Here is a 22271-nt window from a genome sequence, read left to right on the forward strand (position 1 = left end):
ACTTAACATGGGAGTGGTTGGGACTTCCGACTTCCGAGCGTCAACTTGCAGCTCATGTGTGGATGCGCCCTATGCGTCCTTGGTGGGAGGGACTAAAGTCTGAGACACACCCACTGCACGTCTTTTTGGATCCCATCTCCTGGACAGCGTAGTTACCATCCCATAGTTCGATGAGAAGGTCAAACTGCAGCATCCAACAGCTAGAGATTTCAACTCCTACAGTACGCCACTCCGTCCGAGAAAAAAAACTATCCCCAGTCCAAGCACCTTAGAGAGAAAATTATGACATGGATTGCAAAGAATCGCGCTGCAAGGCATTGTGAGCTTGTAGATCTGCTATTTTCGGAGAGGGAAAAGGGAGCAAACCAAGTATACAGAGCCTACGGTCAAGTTTTAAGGGTTTAAGTGTTTAAATGTATGAAATAAACAAACAAAAAACACATGAATTTACACAACACTGATGAATGAAGCTATCAATGAAATCTATGAAAACGTTTAATCTGCAACACAATTTTATACTATATGTAGTAGGGCTGGGGGGTCCTTGCTTCCTCTTTCTCTCAGCTAGGGGGTCCTTGGCCTGAAAAACGTTGAAGCCCCCAGGACTAATCACATAAAAAGCACATACAACCATATAATGAACATGATTGAATAGGGTAGGCGGTTGGAGGGTTAATATAATACACAAAAATTTAAAATAAAATAGATGTGAGCAAAACACCGGTACAAAAGCAATAGCTATAAAATCACATGTGATACTGTAATTTAAAAAATAATACTTCTGAAAGCGTAATGTTGTTAAGTGTGCAAACTGAAAGGTGTCAAATAGGTAAAGACGAAACGTACATAATCAAAAAAACTACAGATCTGCTGAAGAACAGATCCACCACTGAATAGTTTAACTAGCTTGTCTTAAAATCACCAGAGAACAAAGGTTAATGGACGATCAACTCCCTGTGAGGACAAGGTGAACCAGCACGGCCTCTGGGTACAGGTCGCTAGAGATTGTTTAGTTTTTGTCGCAGCCAAAGGACTTTATTTGTCCTAAGCCAATAATTTGATGACCACAAGTCTCCTACCGGACACTCCACCGGTCATCAAATTATTGGCTTAGGAATGTGACAAAATAAAAAAAATCTCCATGAATTTAAGGCTTCATAGGGTGTATAATTGATAAATAAGTATTTTTTGGGTGAACTGCTCCTTTAAGCAGGCCAGATGGGAGAAACTAGCAGGGAGACATTTGTTTATTATTTTTTGTGGTTAGAAACCTGCTGTACTGCCCTTTTTTGATGAATAGAGGGGGGCTCTTATCCTTATCCTTATCCTCTCACCTTGGCTCTCACACAACACACTTCACCCTAGTCAACACATTCTCACCCCCAACTCGTCACATATGGACAGGACCACTTGGTGCGAGTGGATGTGGGTGTGGCAGTGCACTGACTGCAGGGTGGAGCGGGGACACCGCGGTTTGCCCGGGCCCTGCTGGCTGGGTGTCGTGTACCTGGAGTACCTGGCTGTCAAACATGGGTGGTGCGGCCGTGGGTTGCTGGGGTGTGGCGAACACATGATAGGCCGAGGAGCTGCCTCCACCTCTCCCGGTGCTGCCGCCACCATACTTACTGGAGCTGCATGGAACCTGCGTGGCGTCGGGCTTCTGGCCCTGGCCTGCAGCGACGGCACCGGACATCGGATTGTTCATTTTGCATGGCAGAGTGCTGGCGGCTCGCGTCGGGTCTGCAACGTTAACGTTAGCCGGCGTGGCGTTCACCGATGCGGGTATCCTTGTTCTGCTGCTGTTACTCAGGGTTCTGCTGCTGTTACTAGGGGTTCTGCTGTTGTTACTTGGGGTTCTGCCTGGCAAGGGCTCTTTGTAGTGGTCCTTGAACCAGCGAAACAGTTTGTTAACCTTAGGGAATATCTGGGAGCGATACCGGAAGCCGTCCTTGGTGATGGTCACATATTCGACACACGGCTTCCCACCAGGATGGTAGCCCAGCATGAATTTCCCCGGCAGATCCTTGCAGGCCGAGATAAAATATGGAGTAAACGCAGTCTTCTCCCTCTTCGTCTTCGTCAGCAGCTCCTCCATGGTCTTGCTGTCTCCTCCGTTGCACTCCTGGAAGTACTTGTGCCCCAGCAGATCCTGGGCGAACGCAGCCATCGGCTGGATGTAGCGGGCTGTGATCTCGTCCAAATCTTCAAAATCCATCGTGTTGATCCACAGTGTCTGTCCCAAGCTGAAGGCATTCTCCTTGCCCTCCTCTCTCACGTCCACGTGCTGGTAAATGCCGTCCACCACCTTCCAGGTAACAGTGAGGTGGTTCACTCCTTTGCTGCTGGGCCTGAAGACCAACTCTCCCTGGCCCATGGACTCCATCATCTTCTCTGCCTCTTTAAAGCTGATGTTCTTGAAGTTGGGGTGGTCAATAACACGCTTTATGTAGGGTGTTCGCTGTTGTTTCTTCTCCAGTTCCTCGTCCCTCTCCATGTCCTCTGCCTCCATTTCAAAGTCGTAGAAGCTATCCTTGGGGAGCTTCCACTCGTTGCTCTTGTCCATCAGGTCAGAGGTACGGCACGTCAGGTCAACGCTGAACCTCTCAATGTCAATCTTCATGATGCGGCAGTGGACCATCATGCCCACCTTGACTCTCTCCTCGGGGTGTGTTACCACCTTGTCGCTGAGGTACTTTTTGGGGATGAACCCCTGGACACCGTTGTCCAACCTGGTCCGAACGCCGATGGCGTTTCCCGGACAGGAGCCACTGTCAAAGTGGTTCCACACCTTGCTGAGATCAGGGAAGTTGGCCTGCAGACATAGGGGACACTGCCACAGCCCGGTGGAGTCATTGCGGATGGCCTGGTCGTAGCTCTCCCTTTGGGCCCGCTTGTAAACAATGTTTACTACTGTGCTCGTGATCAACTTGCCTCTATTGAAGGTCTCTGGTGTCTCCTTTGTGAGCAGGTTAAATACCTCCTCGGTGTTGGGGGCTCTGTAGTCAATTCTCAGGTCTCTGTACCTGCAGCTCAGCTCAGCGCGGATGTCATAAAGACTGATCTGCTTGTTGCCATAACCCTGTCTCTCCAGCTCCTCCACAAAGTTGTCCAGGTCCAGGTCTTTGAGATGGTCCGGGTTCTCCACAATCTCCTCCAGGGCTCCAGCTGGGTTGGCATCCTCCACCGACTCGTCATACTCCATGGCGTCCATGGCCATCTTCCGAGCCCACTCGTACGTCTCCGGGTGTACCCGAGAACCATCTAGAACCTCAATGTATGACTCTGTGCTGTCCTCAAGTGACACTGTGTCAATCCTGATGAAACCGGCACAGTTGATGAAGACCTTGGGCCCCATGTGACATAAGCTGTGAAGCTGGGTCCTATTCTCCAGACGAGTGTTGTTCTGCTTCAGGATCTTGAGGAGGTGAGAGCCCTTCCTTTGTCCGAGGCCACACACGTACTGGACCAGGCTCTGAGTGTGAGGATGGCAGATGGCCCTGTTCACGTCCACTCCGACCTCGTTGACGCGGTTGATGAATTCACAGTGCAGAACATTGAGCAGCTCCTCTTTCACCACATGCTCCTGTAGTGGGTGCAGCTTGAGGCAGAGGATGTCCTCGTCACTGTTGCAGACGTGAGCGTACTCCACCAGAGGATCCTGGATCATCCTGGCTATGGACACAGCCTGTCTCAGCAGGGGCGGGTAGTCTCTGAAATCAGCTTCAGACTTCTTGCTGTTCATGTACAGCGTAGCCAGGTGATTGTCCACCAGCTCCACTCCCACTGGGGACAGAGAGGATTCTTGTTCGAGCTCAGCGATGGTCCTTCTGATGTCATCAATTATCATTTGGGCATCTCTATTCTCCCCAGCAACAGCAACCACGCGAGGTTTCTTGCTACTCAGAAACGCCTTCAGTTTTCCAATATCGTTGGCTTTTTTCTCCCTCTCATCTTCCCTAAAGGAGTTCCTCCTCATCATGAAGTAGGACAGACGCAGGAAGTCGATTACCTCTCCCTCGCCATTGATGAGAGCACAAAACACAGGCGTGTCCCTGCTGGAGGCGTAGGCGACTCCCAGGACTCGGATACCTTTGCCTTGACTCTCATTCATCAGGTCATCGTCTTCCACCTGCTGATCTGGCCTGTACGGAGCCACCCTCAGCCAGTGGTACAGCCGCCGGCTGCAGGACCGGACGACGTGCTCCTTGGCCTCGGCAACAAGCTTGTTCTTCAGTTCCTCAGACATCTGTGGGTAGAGGAACTGAGTGAGGGCCATCTCTATGGCCAAGGCCCTCTGCCTGTTCCATCCTTGGACCTGGTGGCTGAACGCATCCCTGTAGTAGAGCTGTTTGATCTCATCAAAGTAAGTCTGGTCGCCTTTGACAGCGATCCTATCTATACAGATATTCATGGTGAGCAGCCCCTCTTCCTCAGCCAAGCACATCTTGAGGAACTGATCACCGTTTAGCTTTGTCACAGCCTTGTTCTTGAGGTACTTGAACGGGTAGGCGAAGTGGGCCTCGTCTATCTCCTTCTTTCCTTTCTTGGTTGGCTTGATGTTGACCATCGCCCTCTCGAAGGTTTGCCTGAGGACCTGCCGAACTAGGGGCTCCCGGGCAATCTGCAAGGCCACCATGTACCTGGTCCCTTCAAGCACTGCTTCGGGAGTAGTGAACTGACTGCAGACATAATCTTTGGCCAACTCCATGGGTTCGGCTTGGAACTGCTCCACCTCGTGGCGCTGGTAGCTGTCTCGTAAATTTTCTCCAAATTTCTCTGGTGTTAAGCCAAACTTTTTGGCCAAGCCATCAAGTCCCACACTCTGGCAGATGCTGTACATGTTCCTGCGTGAGGCCTGCTTCAGGTCTGGTCCTTTGTGCTCCTCCTCTTCCTCTTCTACCTCCAACTCCTCCTCCTCACCATCCTCTGACACCTCCTTGACCTTCTTGAGTCTAGTCTTGCCGACCTTTGCAGAGTTCCTGATTTTGGGGATGTGTCGGCTGTAGTATAGCAGAAAGTAGTTGTACACGTCGGTCAGCTCATCGAGGGTCTGGATGTCTTTCAGCCTCTCCATATCGGTGGAATCCAGGGGACGGATGCCATCATCCAGGGGTTTTTCGGGGTCGGAGGAGATCCGCTCAAATTGGTAGGATTGCATCCTCTGGAAGAGCCGCATCAGATTCTGCTTGCGGGTCTTCAGCTGAGTCCACTTCTCGTCCCACTGCCACACCCTCCAAAGGTCATTGAGGTTTAGCTCTGGTTCCACATACTCCTTCCTGTAGAACGCTATGAACGGGACCTCAAGGTGCTGGTTCCTCGTGAAGTTGAGGGCCTCCTTTATCTTTGCGATCGTGCTCGGGCCTTTCCTCCGGAAGTTCGTGTTCATTCCTCTGTCTAGGTGATCTCTGCTCTTCTGCATGGAAATGGTCAGGGCGGAGAAGCCGTGTCTAAAGATCCACTTAGCTTCTTCCTCCAGCTCGTCGTCCTCCGCAGATTGCACTGGGATCGAGCGCAGCTGGAACCTCTCTGGCATGTCGGTGGAGCGGATCACGTTGTCTTCTTTGGTCAGGTGGCTGCGCTCCAGCTCGCTGGGCTCGTAGAGCTCCAGTATGCTCTTCCTGCCCTCCCTTTCGGCCGCAAAGTCGGCGTCGAAGTCCCCGCCGAAGAAGATGTCCTGGGCTTCCTGCAAGGCTGCGTCGGTGTATCCCCTCCTCTTGGTGATGGGTTGGCCGTCATCGTCCACAATGAAGTCATCTATGTCCGACTCCTCTCCCTCTCCGTCGTCGCCTTGCTGAAGTGCCGCATCGACGGTCTCACCCTCCCGCAGCTCGCCCTCAACGCCCCCGTCGCCGGTAAAGATCTCATCCGTGATTAAGTCTTTCATATCGTCATCGTCATCCTCTTCGTCGTCGTCCATTGTCTTCAAACGGTCATATTTCTTTTTCCTCCTTTTAACTTTAACACCCAGGTTCTCCTCCATGAGGTCAAGATCATCGTCATCCACCTCGTAGTTGCGCTTCTTCCGTCGATTCCTGACTTCATCCTCGGAGTCACTACCTCTTCCTGCTTCCTCCTCTTCCTCCTCCTCCTCCTCGTGGTCTCCGTCGTCGATGAGTCCCCTTAAATTCCCTCGATCGTCCTGGTCTTCTGTGTTCTCGTCCTCCTCATCGTCATCCTCCTTAAAACTCTGTGTCTTCTTCGACTCAAGCTCTTTCTCTACAGAGTCCTCCTGCTCAGACTCCTCTGCCACACGTTGAATGAATTCTGTCATGTTTCTCTCTCTGTGGCTGTATATTCTGTCAATATTCGTTTAAGAACATATACGTTGGTGAGCTGTAATGGCAGGAATATCTTCTACTGTATAAAAGCTGCGAAGAGAGTGAGACTGAGTGACGCAAACCCTTTCTCTTTTATGTTGGCTGTGATGTCACGGTTTGTTCCGACCTCGCATTGTGATTGGTTGAGACAGATTGTCAACGTTTTCAAATACAGAAATCTAAAATTTAGATTTTGTAGATGTTTTTGGCGATAGAATCATCAGAGTCTAGGTGTTCGAATCCACTGTGGTTCACTCGGCTTGCATCTAGTCTTTGTCTCTGTACTAGCGACTGGGCCCTACTGTGTTAGCCTATGTTTAATGCCAGGATCCGGTCCAGGTCTTTGAGATGGTCCGCTAAATACATTGTTGCGTGCGCATAACGCAGTGTCCCCGGTCTCGTAAAATACCTCACGTAATTCTGAACGGACGTTTGTGTCATTCAAATGTCTCTAATCTGCAAAGTCTGATTGTTAAACCCTTGTGCCAATTATGTTTTTATCATCAGCCAATCAAAGTGTCCAACTTGAAATGTACACTTCTTGGAACGCAGCAGCAAGTCGTCAGGAAATGGTATTTATTAACTGTAAATTACATAAATAAATAAATCTCCAGGACATTTCCATTGCCTATACGTCAATCTGTAAAATACAGAGTTGTCCCCCCCCCCCCCAGATTGTGAAAAATATACCAGTGAAAAATAACTTGTTTAATTGAAAAAGTTGCTTCAAAACCCCTGGGGGCCTGGTTTTGGTACTCCATACACTGTTTGCCTAAAAGTTCCTTCAAACATACAAAAGATCCACTTAGCTTCTTCCTCCAGCTCGTTCCGTAACATCTAATCATACCCCAAGATGCCATAGCATGTTGAGGGGCCTCTTTAGAGCCGCTTTCACTTCTGCCCATAGTGGGCACCACAAACGAGAACAGTTTCCAGTTGACAGTTGTCTGTCGTACAAACTATCTTACTATCTTAGCCACCAGGGCCACACCAGGGCATGTGGCCCTGGTGGCTGCACCCCACAAATGACACAGACAGCCCTGGGTAGGCCACCAGGACTGGTGGAGATGTATGCTCCGAGGAGCGCACTTTTCTATTTTATTTTATTTTATTTTATTTATTTTTTTTGGTCTGACGTCAAACACAACGCAAACTGTTGCCATGCACGCCCAACAATGTCAATTTGCGCAGGCACCAGGGACTATGCACATTGTCAATAGTACGCCCCTACCGGTTCTCTAAATTTTTTTTTTTAAATAGGCTCTGTCATGATTAATTGACCACATATATGAAGTTAAACAACTAAATTCTATCCAAACGATATCTTATAAGTAAATTCCGTGCCTCAAAATAGAAGTTTGAGAGCTTTTTGAAGTAAAAAAACAGCGGAGAAAATAGCGCACAGAAAAGATGGCTGCCGTTCGTGTTTTGTCGGCTGCATTCAGGCTGCACTCGGTGCTATTCGGGCTCACTCTAACTCGCCACCTGATTGGCCAACTGTCGCTGTCAATCACAGAACGATGTGCGACGACGCTGATAGGCTCGTCCATTTGGTGTACACAGCCAATATTGCAGAATGGGTGATCAGGCCAGACTCACTCCTGAAATCAAATGGAAATGAGATTTCCGGAGGGAGGGTTTACCAGGCTATGTTCATCTACCAACGTGGCTAAATGGGTAGACTAACTTATCAAAGCCAAAATTCATTAATATTGCCTGATCATGCCTTATATCCATGTAAAGTAAAAGACTGGAGTAGTCAAATAATTGATTGATGAATAGATGGACATTAGCATGGATTATTTAAACTTCAAAAAGTAAATGTGGTGAGCAGACAAAGGTCATACGTGTATCCTGTGACAACACAGTGAGAACAGCAGTAACAGTTGAACCAATCTGGGAACCCATCGCCAAATAAAAAGGAAAAACAGCAGATTGGAGCAACAGTGTGCCTGTGGGGACCCCTGACGTGGCCCCTGGTGTGACTATTTTCGGAGAGTTGGTATAGAGGGGAAAAGAGCAGACTAGTTGAACCAATCTGGGAACCCATCGCCAAATAAAAAGGAAAAACAGCGCCCTCTGTTGTTTTTTACTCTTTCACTTGGCTCTGGGGGGAGCTAAATGGAGCACCCGTGCGCCAAGATATATTTAAAGAAGGTAGGGTCATCTACGTCATTTTCGCTATCATGCAATTCCAGCCGGCAGATTCGTCGCACTATGGGAGCCAGACTGCAGCCGTGAGTTCAGTGGAATGCATTGGAGTTAATGAGAGCCCAGTGGATCAGCTCATGAACAAAATATATTTCTGAATGACTGAGACCTTTGTAAAGTAATTGCTTCTGGAAAATAAAAGAAGACATATCACACATTGTTTTATGCTGTGTTGCTTTTCCATGCGTCCACTGTATAAGTTTATTGAGCTATCTAAAGAGCACAAAGTACGCGATACTGCCGAGCCAGAAACCAGTGTTGCCATGTCCACTTATTATAAGTGACTTTGGGCTTATTTTTCTGTGAAGTTGCTTGTAAATATTGGTAGTTGCGGGTTGCGTTTTTTTTTTCTTTTTTCTAAAGTGTAGTTGATTATTTGGACTTGGGCTTCACAATTTTAAAATTATTTTAACCAGTGGTTCTCAATTATGTTTATGTCATGGACCCTCAAATTAATATGTATTTGTCCCTAACCCCCAACTGAAAATGTTTTGTGCCAGGGAGCCCCGTACCAGATTTGTGGTGTTAGTGTTTAAAAAATCCTCAATGTTTCACATTTTACTTCAAGATTTTTTTTTAAATAGCAGATCTACAAGCTCACAACGCGTTGTGAGCTTGTAGATCGGCTATTTTCAATGTTTACAGTAAAGGTTTAAAGTGCTCATAATGGCCTAGTGCAAGTCTTCAACAGGGGTCCGCGACCCCTAGGGGGTCCGTGAGGTACTGCAGGGGGTCCGCGAAATTGTTGCTTGATTAGACAATAAAAAAAAAAAATATATATATATATATATATATATATACAAATATTTTTTATATATATTTTTTTATTTTTCCAAAAATGTCCATTTGTCTTCATATATTTAAAAAAACATTTTCCACATTTATGTATTAAATAAATGATGATATCTATAAATGATTATGTCCATTTTGAATAGCTTGTATACATGATTATTGTGCAATTGACAGATTTTGTTCTCAGTTAATAAGGTATATTTATAAATGGCAGTGCGGCCACCCTACTCACTGTACCCTGTACATGTATGTTTAAAATAAAAGCATGAATATATTAATTAATTAGGGTAGGGGGTCCATGCTCCATCTCCCATCAGTTTGGGAAAACATTGAAGACCCCTGGCCCCCGGTGCTTCTTTTGGGCTTGTTTTCCTAGACCTGGTTGCTTATTTCTCTCACACAATCTGGCAACACTGCCAGAGACGATTTTTATACAGTCTATGAACGATACATGCCGCTGTTTAGATGCCTCAATAAAATCATAGTGTGCTAAAATCCATCCGAATTGATTGGATAAAAACCTGTGATATGTCTTCTTTTATATTCCTGAACTGATTATCTGACAAAGGACACAATCGTTCAGAAATAGTGTTTGTTCACAAGTTGGTCCAGCTGGCTGGCATAGACTTCATTGTATTTAACCAAACTTCCTGTTCCAGTTTTGGCTCCCATGAGCATCAATGGCATCTGCCATGCAAGCAATGGCGTCGGCCCGCCCCCTAGGCTGACCCTACCTTCTTTTCTAATTACCTTGCCGTGCGCAAGGAAACCAGGGTTTTTGGTCTGCCCTCAGCGCTCCACTTCCGGTGGTGCGCTTATGTTTTCATTCCCACTAACAATATTTCTACACGGAACACTAACACCACTTCTCCCAGAGAACATGGATCGTTTTGGTTATAAGCCCAATTGTTTCTACAATGAAAGAGCAAGTTAAAATGTGAATATCTTTCCGTGGTTTTGTCTGCTCCGAGGACGATATTGTTAAATGAGTTTCGGTTTGTTTTCAGTGGGAAGCGAGAGCAGACAGTAAATCCCGCCCACTACATTTGATTGGGTAAAGCGCGGCCTGCTTCCTGATCTGAAGGCACGCCCACTTGTAGGCCAGTGCTTACACGTTATGACGAACCCCCCCCCCCCCCCCCCCCCCCCTAGGATTCAAGCGGAGAGCAGAATCTGTTCTTCTTGAGAGATTACAGTTGAACTAAAGAAAAAAAAATGTGAACAGTCAGTCCCTTTTTTGTGTGGTCTGGCTAAAATGTGTACTCGAACCTGTTTCATTTGCTGTCCATTGTTTTCTAATTACCTTGAGCTGAACCAGGCAGCCAGCCCTTGCAGGACAGGTAAAAATGGACCAAAAAAAACAAAAACAACATGGTCTAAAAAGTAAAGGGTGGTGCAGAGAAAATGAAGGGACAAAAAAAACACAAAAGTGTAGAAAAGAAAGAGAGAGAGAGAGAGAGAGAGAGAGAGAGAGAGAGAGAGAGAGAGAGAGAGAGAGAGACTACTACTGTAACCTTGAAGGCTTAAAATGTAGAAAATGTCTGCTTTGCCTACTGCTGGCCAGAAGATGGCGCCATTGGCCAGCTCATCACCATCATCTTTGCCTAGTAGTGGAGTGGAGTCATTATCATCCACATCATTCTTCTTTGACACACACACGCACACACACGCAAGCACGCACGCACACGCACGCGCGAGCGTGTGTTGATCAGAGCAATGGTCACAGAGTTATGGCCATTTGAAGTGTTAAACACTGCTGTAGCGCCCCGCGTGGCCCATGACCCCTGAACAGTGTTTGAGGAAAGTTTGGTGCAGATTGGAGCAACAGTGTGCCTGTGGGGACCCCTGACGTGGCCCCTGGTGTGACTATTTTCGGAGAGTTGGTATAGAGGGGAAAAGAGCAGACTAGTTGAACCAATCTGGGAACCCATCGCCAAATAAAAAGGAAAAACAGCGCCCTCTGTTGTTTTTTACTCTTTCACTTGGCTCTGGGGGGAGCTAAATGGAGCACCCGTGCGCCAAGATATATTTAAAGAAGGTAGGGTCATCTACGTCATTTTCGCTATCATGCAATTCCAGCCGGCAGATTCGTCGCACTATGGGAGCCAGACTGCAGCCGTGAGTTCAGTGGAATGCATTGGAGTTAATGAGAGCCCAGTGGATCAGCTCATGAACAAAATATATTTCTGAATGACTGAGACCTTTGTAAAGTAATTGCTTCTGGAAAATAAAAGAAGACATATCACACATTGTTTTATGCTGTGTTGCTTTTCCATGCGTCCACTGTATAAGTTTATTGAGCTATCTAAAGAGCACAAAGTACGCGATACTGCCGAGGCAGAAACCAGTGTTGCCATGTCCACTTATTATAAGCGACTTTGGGCTTATTTTTCTGTGAAGTTGCTTGTAAATATTGGTAGTTGCGGGTTGCGTTTTTTTTTTCTTTTTTCTAAAGTGTAGTTGATTATTTGGACTTGGGCTTCACAATTTTAAAATTATTTTAACCAGTGGTTCTCAATTATGTTTATGTCATGGACCCTCAAATTAATATGTATTTGTCCCTAACCCCCAACTGAAAATGTTTTGTGCCAGGGAGCCCCGTACCAGATTTGTGGTGTTAGTGTTTAAAAAATCCTCAATGTTTCACATTTTACTTCAAGATTTTTTTTTAAATAGCAGATCTACAAGCTCACAACGCGTTGTGAGCTTGTAGATCGGCTATTTTCAATGTTTACAGTAAAGGTTTAAAGTGCTCATAATGGCCTAGTGCAAGTCTTCAACAGGGGTCCGCGACCCCTAGGGGGTCCGTGAGGTACTGCAGGGGGTCCGCGAAATTGTTGCTTGATTAGACAATAAAAAAATATATATATATATATATATATATATATATATATATATATACAAATATTTTTTATATATATTTTTTTATTTTTCCAAAAATGTCCATTTGTCTTCATATATTTAAAAAAACATTTTCCACATTTATGTATTAAATAAATGATGATATCTATAAATGATTATGTCCATTTTGAATAGCTTGTATACATGATTATTGTGCAATTGACAGATTTTGTTCTCAGTTAATAAGGTATATTTATAAATGGCAGTGCGGCCACCCTACTCACTGTACCCTGTACATGTATGTTTAAAATAAAAGCATGAATATATTAATTAATTAGGGTAGGGGGTCCATGCTCCATCTCCCATCAGTTTGGGAAAACATTGAAGACCCCTGGCCCCCGGTGCTTCTTTTGGGCTTGTTTTCCTAGACCTGGTTGCTTATTTCTCTCACACAATCTGGCAACACTGCCAGAGACGATTTTTATACAGTCTATGAACGATACATGCCGCTGTTTAGATGCCTCAATAAAATCATAGTGTGCTAAAATCCATCCGAATTGATTGGATAAAAACCTGTGATATGTCTTCTTTTATATTCCTGAACTGATTATCTGACAAAGGACACAATCGTTCAGAAATAGTGTTTGTTCACAAGTTGGTCCAGCTGGCTGGCATAGACTTCATTGTATTTAACCAAACTTCCTGTTCCAGTTTTGGCTCCCATGAGCATCAATGGCATCTGCCATGCAAGCAATGGCGTCGGCCCGCCCCCTAGGCTGACCCTACCTTCTTTTCTAATTACCTTGCCGTGCGCAAGGAAACCAGGGTTTTTGGTCTGCCCTCAGCGCTCCACTTCCGGTGGTGCGCTTATGTTTTCATTCCCACTAACAATATTTCTACACGGAACACTAACACCACTTCTCCCAGAGAACATGGATCGTTTTGGTTATAAGCCCAATTGTTTCTACAATGAAAGAGCAAGTTAAAATGTGAATATCTTTCCGTGGTTTTGTCTGCTCCGAGGACGATATTGTTAAATGAGTTTCGGTTTGTTTTCAGTGGGAAGCGAGAGCAGACAGTAAATCCCGCCCACTACATTTGATTGGGTAAAGCGCGGCCTGCTTCCTGATCTGAAGGCACGCCCACTTGTAGGCCAGTGCTTACACGTTATGACGAACCCCCCCCCCCCCCCCCCCCCCCCCCCCTAGGATTCAAGCGGAGAGCAGAATCTGTTCTTCTTGAGAGATTACAGTTGAACTAAAGAAAAAAAAATGTGAACAGTCAGTCCCTTTTTTGTGTGGTCTGGCTAAAATGTGTACTCGAACCTGTTTCATTTGCTGTCCATTGTTTTCTAATTACCTTGAGCTGAACCAGGCAGCCAGCCCTTGCAGGACAGGTAAAAATGGACCAAAAAAAACAAAAACAACATGGTCTAAAAAGTAAAGGGTGGTGCAGAGAAAATGAAGGGACAAAAAAAACACAAAAGTGTAGAAAAGAAAGAGAGAGAGAGAGAGAGAGAGAGAGAGAGAGAGAGAGAGAGAGAGAGAGAGAGAGAGAGAGAGAGAGAGAGAGAGAGAGAGACTACTACTGTAACCTTGAAGGCTTAAAATGTAGAAAATGTCTGCTTTGCCTACTGCTGGCCAGAAGATTATTCTGCAACACGGTTTAATAAAATATGTAGTGGTAGGGTCCCTGCTCTCTCTCAGTTAAGGGGTACTTGGACTGAAAAATGTTGCATTAGGCAATTTTAATATAGGATTAGTATAGACGCTATTGCTAGAGGTTATTGCAATGATTACAGCCAGAAGCTTTCACTTTTTAACAAAATAAACCTTCTTTCTTTCTTGCTTTCTTTCTGTCTTTCTCTCTCGTCATAGACTTGGACTAAACCTCTGTCAACCTTAAATGTTTTAACCCCCTCATAGACGACAAGCCTCTTGCAGAGTTAACACCACTAAATCACACTATAGTTTCTGTTGTCATGAATTACAGTTGTGCCCTTTTAGAGTCATAAGTCATATTAGATAACCCAGTGTGAATTATTTCCTCAATGTCACCAAGAAATGACTCATGGCACAACAAGCCAAAAGCATTGCCAGCAATGTTCCCCAAAAATACTACTGGTTGTGTTTTATGACTCATGGCAGAGATGTGTATAGTTCCATTGTTGTAATGGAGTGAGCTTTCCTCACGTGGAAGGGAGACGTGGTTTCCTTCCATAATGACTGTGCCACCAAAGTGTGCCATTGGTGTAAGCATTTAAATTCTAATATTTACAGTTTTTCTGAATTGCTAATAAGTCACTTTAATTGTGACCATGACCTAAATGAGCATAACATATTTAGGGGAAAAAACAGTAGGACTTTATACAGAATTAAAACCCAAGCCTGTGCTGGTGGCAGCCAGGGGGTGAAGTATCCAGTGCCGAGCAGGAAATTGTCATGGTGGATATGCACAAATCTTCACGATTTTTCAAAAATAGCAGATCTACAAGCTCATAGCGTGGCACTCGGTGCCACGCTATGAGCTTGTGTATCTGCTATTTTTGAATAGCCAAAGAAATCTTTAAAGTGACACGTGATGCGTTCCCGGATTGAATGGGTTAAGTGGTTGCTGTCATCATTTGAGTAGGCATTATACAACACGAACAGGAAATGAAAGTTGTTGTTCAAACCAAACATCCTGATCATACAGCCTTCACAGTTCCTGGTGAATTGTGTGCACATACTCGTGTGCAGCGTTGCCAATCCTTTAATTAATAAGCAACTTTGGGCTTGTTTTCCTGTAAAGTCGCTTATAAATATTGGATTTTTTTGGGGCTTGTTTCTAAAGTGTATAGTCGCTTATTTGGGCTGTACATCGGCTCTTTGAAAATAGACGAACATGTTTGACACAACTCTAAAAAACAACATGAGACAATGAAGTCTGACCTGGCCTATATAGTCGCTTATTTTGGGCTTGTTTTCATTAGACCTAGGTTGCTTGTTTCTCTCTCAAAATCTGGCAACTGATGGTCTTCAGATCTAACCTGACTCAGCCAGATGGGGGCGGTATTGAGTTTCACAATACACCCTGCATCTGGGATCGCTCAGGGAGTAAAGCTACCTGGTCGCTGCGTGTACGAACCAATCAGCGGCTGCTAGGGGTGGGATCATCCAATCACCTGCCAAGTAGCTTGAAAAAATGTAACACCGTCTTGCATCGATTCTGCAACCGGAGTCTCAGATGGAAGTAGACTGTGAAACAAAATGTGTGTCGCAAGCTTCTTCCACTCCATTTGGCGGAGTCAGGTTACTTCAGATCTGTGTCACACGTGTTTGCTGTGCACATCTTCAGAACTTGTGCGTGCGTGTGTCTCTTCCTGGTAGGAGGCTCTCAGACCATTTAATTTGCATGCATGATGTAATGTATGCAAAAGCAGAGTGAAGCATCGAGGCAGGAATTCTCAACACACTTCCTGGTCAGGAACAGATAAACATAAGGCCAAGTTGACATTTGTGGATTTTTTGTTGCAGCGTGACGTGACGTGACGTGACGTGACGTGACGTGACGTGACGTGACGTGACGTGACGTGACGTGACGTTGAATGTTAAAGCTTTCCACCACTAAATAGCAGACGGAAAGGGGAAGTTCTGTGAGCAGTTGGAGGTGAGGGTTTACCTTGTGTATTGTTGACGTCTGCGCACTTCACCGAGGTCATCGTTAGACTTCTCCAAATAGAGCAGCAGTTCCCAACCTGGGGTCGGGACCCCCAGGGTGGTCTCTAAATCATTTTGGGGGTCCCCAGATGATTAGCTTAATGTGCAAAAAAAATAATCTGTGTAAGTGTATAGGCTACAGAGTATCTGCACAAGTTACAATTTAAGGACGTTAAAGCCCTTTTTAATGCCAAATTGGCCAAATTGTCAAATATTACCTAAGAAAGAGGCAAACATTGTGAAAATAGCTTATCTACATGTCTGCCTTGCATAGTGAGGCGTTGTGAGCTTGTAGATGCACATTGAATTATACAATTTTTTTTGATAACTCACAATTATTTTTGATAACTCAGAATCTCTAAACATTCCTATGCTGTTTTCACAATTATTACATAAGTAAACAATGTACAAATTATTATTTTGATAGTATATTGTTTACACCAGGGATGGGCAACTGGCGGCCCGCGGGCCGCATCGTCACTCAATGCGGCCCCAGGCCAAAATAAAAAATAAAAAAATATATTAAAAAAAATATATATATATATATTCATCACAAAGAAAAACAAAGTAATCTACACATATCCGAAATGGTGAACTATTGCCTTCAACTGTTCCAAACATGCAACTTTCCATGAACCATTTTAATTACAACAGTCCACCAGTAGAGCGCACTCTCGTTTATTTTAATAGAAGCCTTATTAACTATAATTCTAGTGTACATTTTTGTATATTTTTAAGCCAAGGTTACAGCAATACTCTGAAAGGCATACTCAGGAATGTGAAGTTTTGTTTAGCAGTACAGCTGTAGTAAGTTGATAGAAGCATTACTAAATGCTAAATAAAAACAAAGTTATAACAAATAATAATAGTTAATATCTCTTATTTATCACATATGTGACTATTATGGGCTTTTTGAGTAATGGGGTACTACTGGCGAGAGTGCCGATAAACAGGGGCGGGCTGGGACCAAAATTCAGCCCTGGTTTACACTGATGCTAGCTAGGTTCATGGTTTACCTATATGATCATAGTTTACTGAGGCACTACACTGTCTTTATGCATTCTATGTATGTGTTTACCTTGTTTACTGTCTCTCTGGATAAGAGGGTCCACCGTCTGCTAAATGCCTACATTGTAAATTGTGCGTCATGTTGTTCATGTATTAGTATTAGTTTACGGCATGAATACTCACATAAAATAGATAGGGCCTAGTTATGCACTGTATCGCATGTGACGCAGAAATGCAAAAACCATGGACGTAATCTGTCTCAGTTTGAATGCGTATTCTATGGCGTCACAGAATATACTACAGTCAAAGCAGGAATGCAAATGTCCTTCTGGGAACTGGCTTTGCCTTTGTGCAACGCAGGTGTACGGGAAAGGCTGCAGCATTCATACTCTGAACAACGACAAACTTGTTTTCGCCTTCATACTGTATCACCAGGGCCTTCCTGAACCAAACGAAGTTCTTAGAGCACAAACAACTATTTAATAATAAGCTCTGAGTTTTGAATGCTAGACATGTAGTCGCTCGAGGACCTTGCTTAAACCAGTGGCTCTCAAACGTTTTCATGTCAAGGACCCCCAAATTGACACTTATTAGCCTGCGGACCCCCATTTGAAAAGATATGCCAGGGACCCCCAAGAGAAGATTTTTACGGCTCTAGCAGTGATTCTCAACCATTTTTATTTCAAGGACCCCCAGTTTGACATGCATTAGGCTACGGACCCCCAAGTAATGGCCTTTATATCTCTGGGACCCCAATTTATATTGTAAAATCAATGATAATTTCAATAATAACGTGTACACCAGTGGTAGGCAATACAATACAGTCCAGGTAGAACAATGTTATATTTTAACATTCTTTGAATGTTATGTTTTCACTGTCAACTTTCCTCTTGAGACTTTTAGATGAAAAACGACCCAAAGCCGTGTTTCACATCACATGCCATAAATTATACATTGTTTCTTTCCGTTCTAAGAGACCTTGAACCATGAAAGAGCCCTTGTTCCAAAAGGAGTATAATGACTCTCTGTCTCCAGATAAAATGTTCTTTTGAAACTTTCTGATAAACTAAATATCCTCTATAAGTGCCACGGTGCACACAGAACAGAAATGCTTGTGTAATCTTTTTTGTGCAGGCTTCATCCTTGAACGTTATACCATACACATCTTTATATATTAACTTTTATATCAATTTAGTTAATTATTATTGTATACAGTATTTAAGGTTGTTTGTTGCAAGTTCTAGGTCCTAAATTAGCCATTTGTTGTGTTTTGGCCCACTATCTAATGGCTTTGAAAAAGTTTGGCCCGAGGCCAACACTGTACAGTACAGCAAGCTACAGTACAGTTCACCCTGCCAAAGTCAAATGAAATCATAAAATACACAGCATTCTGGTAGATGTTTGGACCTTTTTTATGGTTTATAAAAAATAAAATTACAATGTAGAAGTATCCTGAGTCACAGTCATGACATTCATTACACTGCTGTTTACAGACAGACGTGCCAAACACAACACAACACAACACAACACAACACAACACAACACAACACAACACAACACAACACAACACAACACAACACAACACAACACAACACAACACAAAACACATTATATACATAGAAAACAACTCAACCAGCAGGTGTTCCTGCATGATCAAACAAGATAAAACATGAAAAAGCAGAGGATCCGGGCACTCAACAATAAAAAGGAGGGAAAAGGTCTTTGTTAAAACAAACGCAAACGCCATCCATCATGTGTCCATCTCAACAGGTCTTCATCATCAGGGTGAAATGATGAAGACCTGTTGTGGTCCAAACATGTTGCCAGCCATTTGCTTTGTTTTAACCCAGTGAGCATGTAGATCAGCTATTTTCGCATGCAGCGAAGTGAAAATTTGAAATTTCAATAGGATCACGGTCCGCCAAAAATACATTTTAGTCTGTAGATTTAGTCGACTAAAATCGTATGATATTTAGTCGACTAAAACTAGACTGAAACTAAAACATTTCAGGTGACAAAATATGACTAAAACTAAACCAAATATTATTTAAAAAATCTATGACTTTAAACAGTTTTGTTGCTATAGTGGTTCTCAAACTTTTTCATGTCAAGGACCACCCAAACTTATATGTATTTGGCCACGGATCCCCCGTCTCAAAATATGTTGTTCCAGGGACCCTCAGAAGCAAAGATTTGAGTTAAAAATGCTTTAAAAAATATATATATTCAAAGATTTGCACACATTTTCAAGATTTTTCAAAAATAGTAGATCTACAAGCTCATAGCGTGGCACTCGGTGCCACGCTATGACCTTGTATATCTGCTATTTTTTAATAGCCAAACTATAAAATAATGGTTTAAGTGGTGACACAGATCTGCGTTCCCGGATTGAATGGGTTAAGTGGTTGCAGTCATCATTTGAGTTGGCATTATACAACACAAACAAGGAAATGAAAGTTGTTGTTTTTCCCCTGGAAACCAAACATCCTGATCATACAGCCTTCACAGTTCCTGGTGTATTGTGTTTGCACGTATACTCGTGTGCAGCGTTGCCAAGTCTGCTAATAATAAAGCGACTTTGGGCTTGCTTTCCTGTCGCTTGTAAAGATTGGATATTTTGGGGGCTTTTCTTAAAAGTGTGTAGTCACTTATTTGGGCTGTGAAAATGTTCGAAAAATGTTCGTCGACTACCTTTTTTCACTGACGAAAACTAAATAAAAACTAAGCTATGATGACTAAAACTATGACTAGATATAATTGATAATTTCATCAATACATAAAAACTAGGTACTAGTGGAGAAGAGATCCATTAGAACTAAAAGACAAGTCATTTTATGCTTGGTTGCGCATGGGTGTCGCGCTCTGAAAATCTGATCTACAAGATCGCAACGCGTCGCGCTGCGACGCATTGTGAGCTTGTAGATCGGCTAGTTTCGACATGCAGCCAAGCATAAATCAGTTATTACGACACCCTAATGGCCCCGCCCAAAATACATTTTATTTTATTAAATTAACTGTAGATTTAGTCGACTATTAATCTTATATTTAGTCGACTAATATCAGACTAAAACTTAAACATTTCAGATGACTAAAATGTGACTAAAACTAAATTAAATTTTATTGCAAAAGAAATTTGTTGTCAAAATCAACACTGGTGCACAGTATATTTGACACAGTCTTGAATGGAGCATTGGCCTGGGCTTGGGTATAGAGGCCACACTTAAAGGTCAACTTCAGCCATTTTCAACCTTATCTTCATGTAATTGGTCCTCACTAATTATAAGATGGTACAATTTTTGTCTACTCACCGTGTCTCAGAGGAGGGCTGTGGACAGTTCAGAAACCCGCCTACCAGTGACATCATCGATGGGTAATCCAAGGTCATAGAAACAGCAGGCTTTCTATTCCTGGAAAGTTAGCGTGCTATAATGGAAGCCATTGTTCTTGCATTAATACAAATCAAAACAAAAAGTCTTGTTTAGAAAAAAAACCTGCCTGATGATGATGTCACTGGTAGGCGGGTTTCTGAAGTGTCCACAGCCCTCCTTTGAGACACAGGCCGAGCAGATTTTTCTTTTTACCATTTAACCATGAGCATTGGGGAGGACCAATTATAATGAAGACAGGAGGTTGAAAATGGGTGAAGTCGTCCTTTAACGGAGAACTTCACAGGTATGCTTTGTAACTTCTTGATCTATTGAGATCTAAAGGGTTTGTTTGTTTGTCTGTTTGTTTCAGTCAGAGAGTAAGTTGGTCTTCTCAAAGTTCCCAAGGTGAGGGGTGTCAGCCATGGACATGTGTGTGTGAGGAGGAGTGGTGTGGGTTTGGACTTCAGGGATCATACAGTCCATAGGCTCCACATGGACTTCTGTGAAAACACACACAAAAATACAATAATTAAAAACACTTTCAACCAGCAGGCGTATTATTGGGCATGTCATTATACTGTACAGCAGTGGTTCTCAAACTTTTTCATGTCAAGGACCCCCAAATTGACACTTATTAGCCCGCAGACCCCCATTTTAAAAGATATGCCAGGGACCCCCATAAGAGAAGATTTTTTACGGCTCTAGCAGTGATTCTCGACCATTTTAATTTCAAGGACCCCCAGGTTGACATGCATTAGGGCTACAGACCCCCATTAAATGGCATTTCTATCACTTGGACCGCAATTTATATTGTAAAATCTATGTCAATTTAACTCTGAGAGTGTATAAATGGAACCAAATGGACCAGGGTCCAAATGGACCAGGGTCCATTTGGTCCATTTGTACACTCTCAGAGTTACAGACCCATAAGGGTCCATTTGGTGCCTAATCTATCATTTAGCTGGGGACCCCCTGGAACTCCCTCAAGGACCCCTGGGGGTCCCCGGACCCCACTTTGAGAACCAATGCTGTACAGTACAAGAACATTTTCAAAACCGTTCAAAATGTTCTACCTTTTTCTGCAACTTCCTAAAAATTGTCAGTGAAAAAAAAAAAAATACACCACTGAATGTAGAGTATAAAAGTTGAATTCACTAAATAGTGATGCGAAGCGAAGCCCGTGGAGCTAGTTCAGGCCAATCTGGGAACCCATAGTAAAAAAAAAGTAAAAAAAACTGTGCCCTCTGCAGTATTTTTTCCTTTGAATTTGACTCTGGGGGGGATCACCCAATAGAATGTGGATAACAGGATGTGAATCTGTCTTGAGAGATTAAGTTCAGGCAGACAACTCAAAGGAACGGCAATACCTGATCAGCTGATCAGTCACATTCTGATTCCCTTACGGGGGTCTATTTCATTCCCTGTAAGATCTATTTGGCAATTATGGCAAATAATGTATTATGATAAAACTGCTTACAGGGAATGAATGAAATGAGATGGAGCCTTGACGCCAAATATGCTTATACATTCATACTCAATATATTTATATTTATGCTCAATAAATATATTCATATATAATATATTCAATATATAATATATTCATTCAAGAGTTGTCTGACTGAAATAGCTTCATAGATGTGATCTCCATGTTTCATGATGTATTAGTGTATATTACCTTTGTGTTTTTCAGGTGTGTGCTTGCCACCCATATCTTTAGGGTTCTCCCTCTGATAAACTGAGATAGGGGGGAAAGAGGAAAATACTGTAGGTGGTGACGTTCCATCTCTAAGTAGTACCTTGTAAAGTTATACTTGGTTGTGCCGCACACTTAAAATAGCAGATCTATAAGCTCACAAGGACAAGTATGAGCTTATAGATCTGCTGTTTTAGGTGCATGAAACGCTGGGCATTAAGTGTGTATTCATTCTGTTTTCAGCACAATACTTATCAAATAAACAAAGCTACGTATATACTATACTGTATATACTATACTGTATATACTATGGCGTCTCTACGGAGCAGAGATTAATATTGTC

The 22271-nt window shown here is 43.5% G+C and overlaps 2 protein-coding genes across 3 annotated transcripts in view; both read right to left on the reverse strand.

The window, feature by feature from the left end:
• Positions 1 to 1365: 1365 nt before the first annotated feature.
• On the reverse strand, positions 1366 to 6271 carry LOC308079640 (transcription elongation factor SPT6-like; the record flags this gene model as incomplete). Its single annotated transcript, XM_080421190.1, is given in 2 exon segments — positions 1366 to 1527; positions 1529 to 6271. Coding segments are annotated over 2 exon segments (4905 nt in total).
• An 11992-nt stretch (positions 6272 to 18263) lies between these two features.
• Positions 18264 to 22271, reverse strand: part of il17rel (interleukin 17 receptor E-like) — a 41320-nt gene continuing 37312 nt past the window's right edge. For both annotated transcript variants that reach the window (XM_080421663.1, XM_080421662.1), the window contains 2 exons: positions 21911 to 21970; positions 18264 to 20735 (listed from right to left, as the gene is read on the reverse strand). In XM_080421663.1, coding sequence (XP_080277789.1) covers positions 20602 to 20735; positions 21911 to 21970 — 194 coding nt within the window. In that variant the 3' untranslated portion in view covers positions 18264 to 20601. The remainder of the gene's footprint in view (positions 20736 to 21910; positions 21971 to 22271) is intronic.

Source organism: Gymnoscopelus braueri (genome assembly GCF_963280865.1).
Source record: "Gymnoscopelus braueri genome assembly, chromosome: 23".
Taxonomy (NCBI): domain Eukaryota; kingdom Metazoa; phylum Chordata; class Actinopteri; order Myctophiformes; family Myctophidae; genus Gymnoscopelus; species Gymnoscopelus braueri.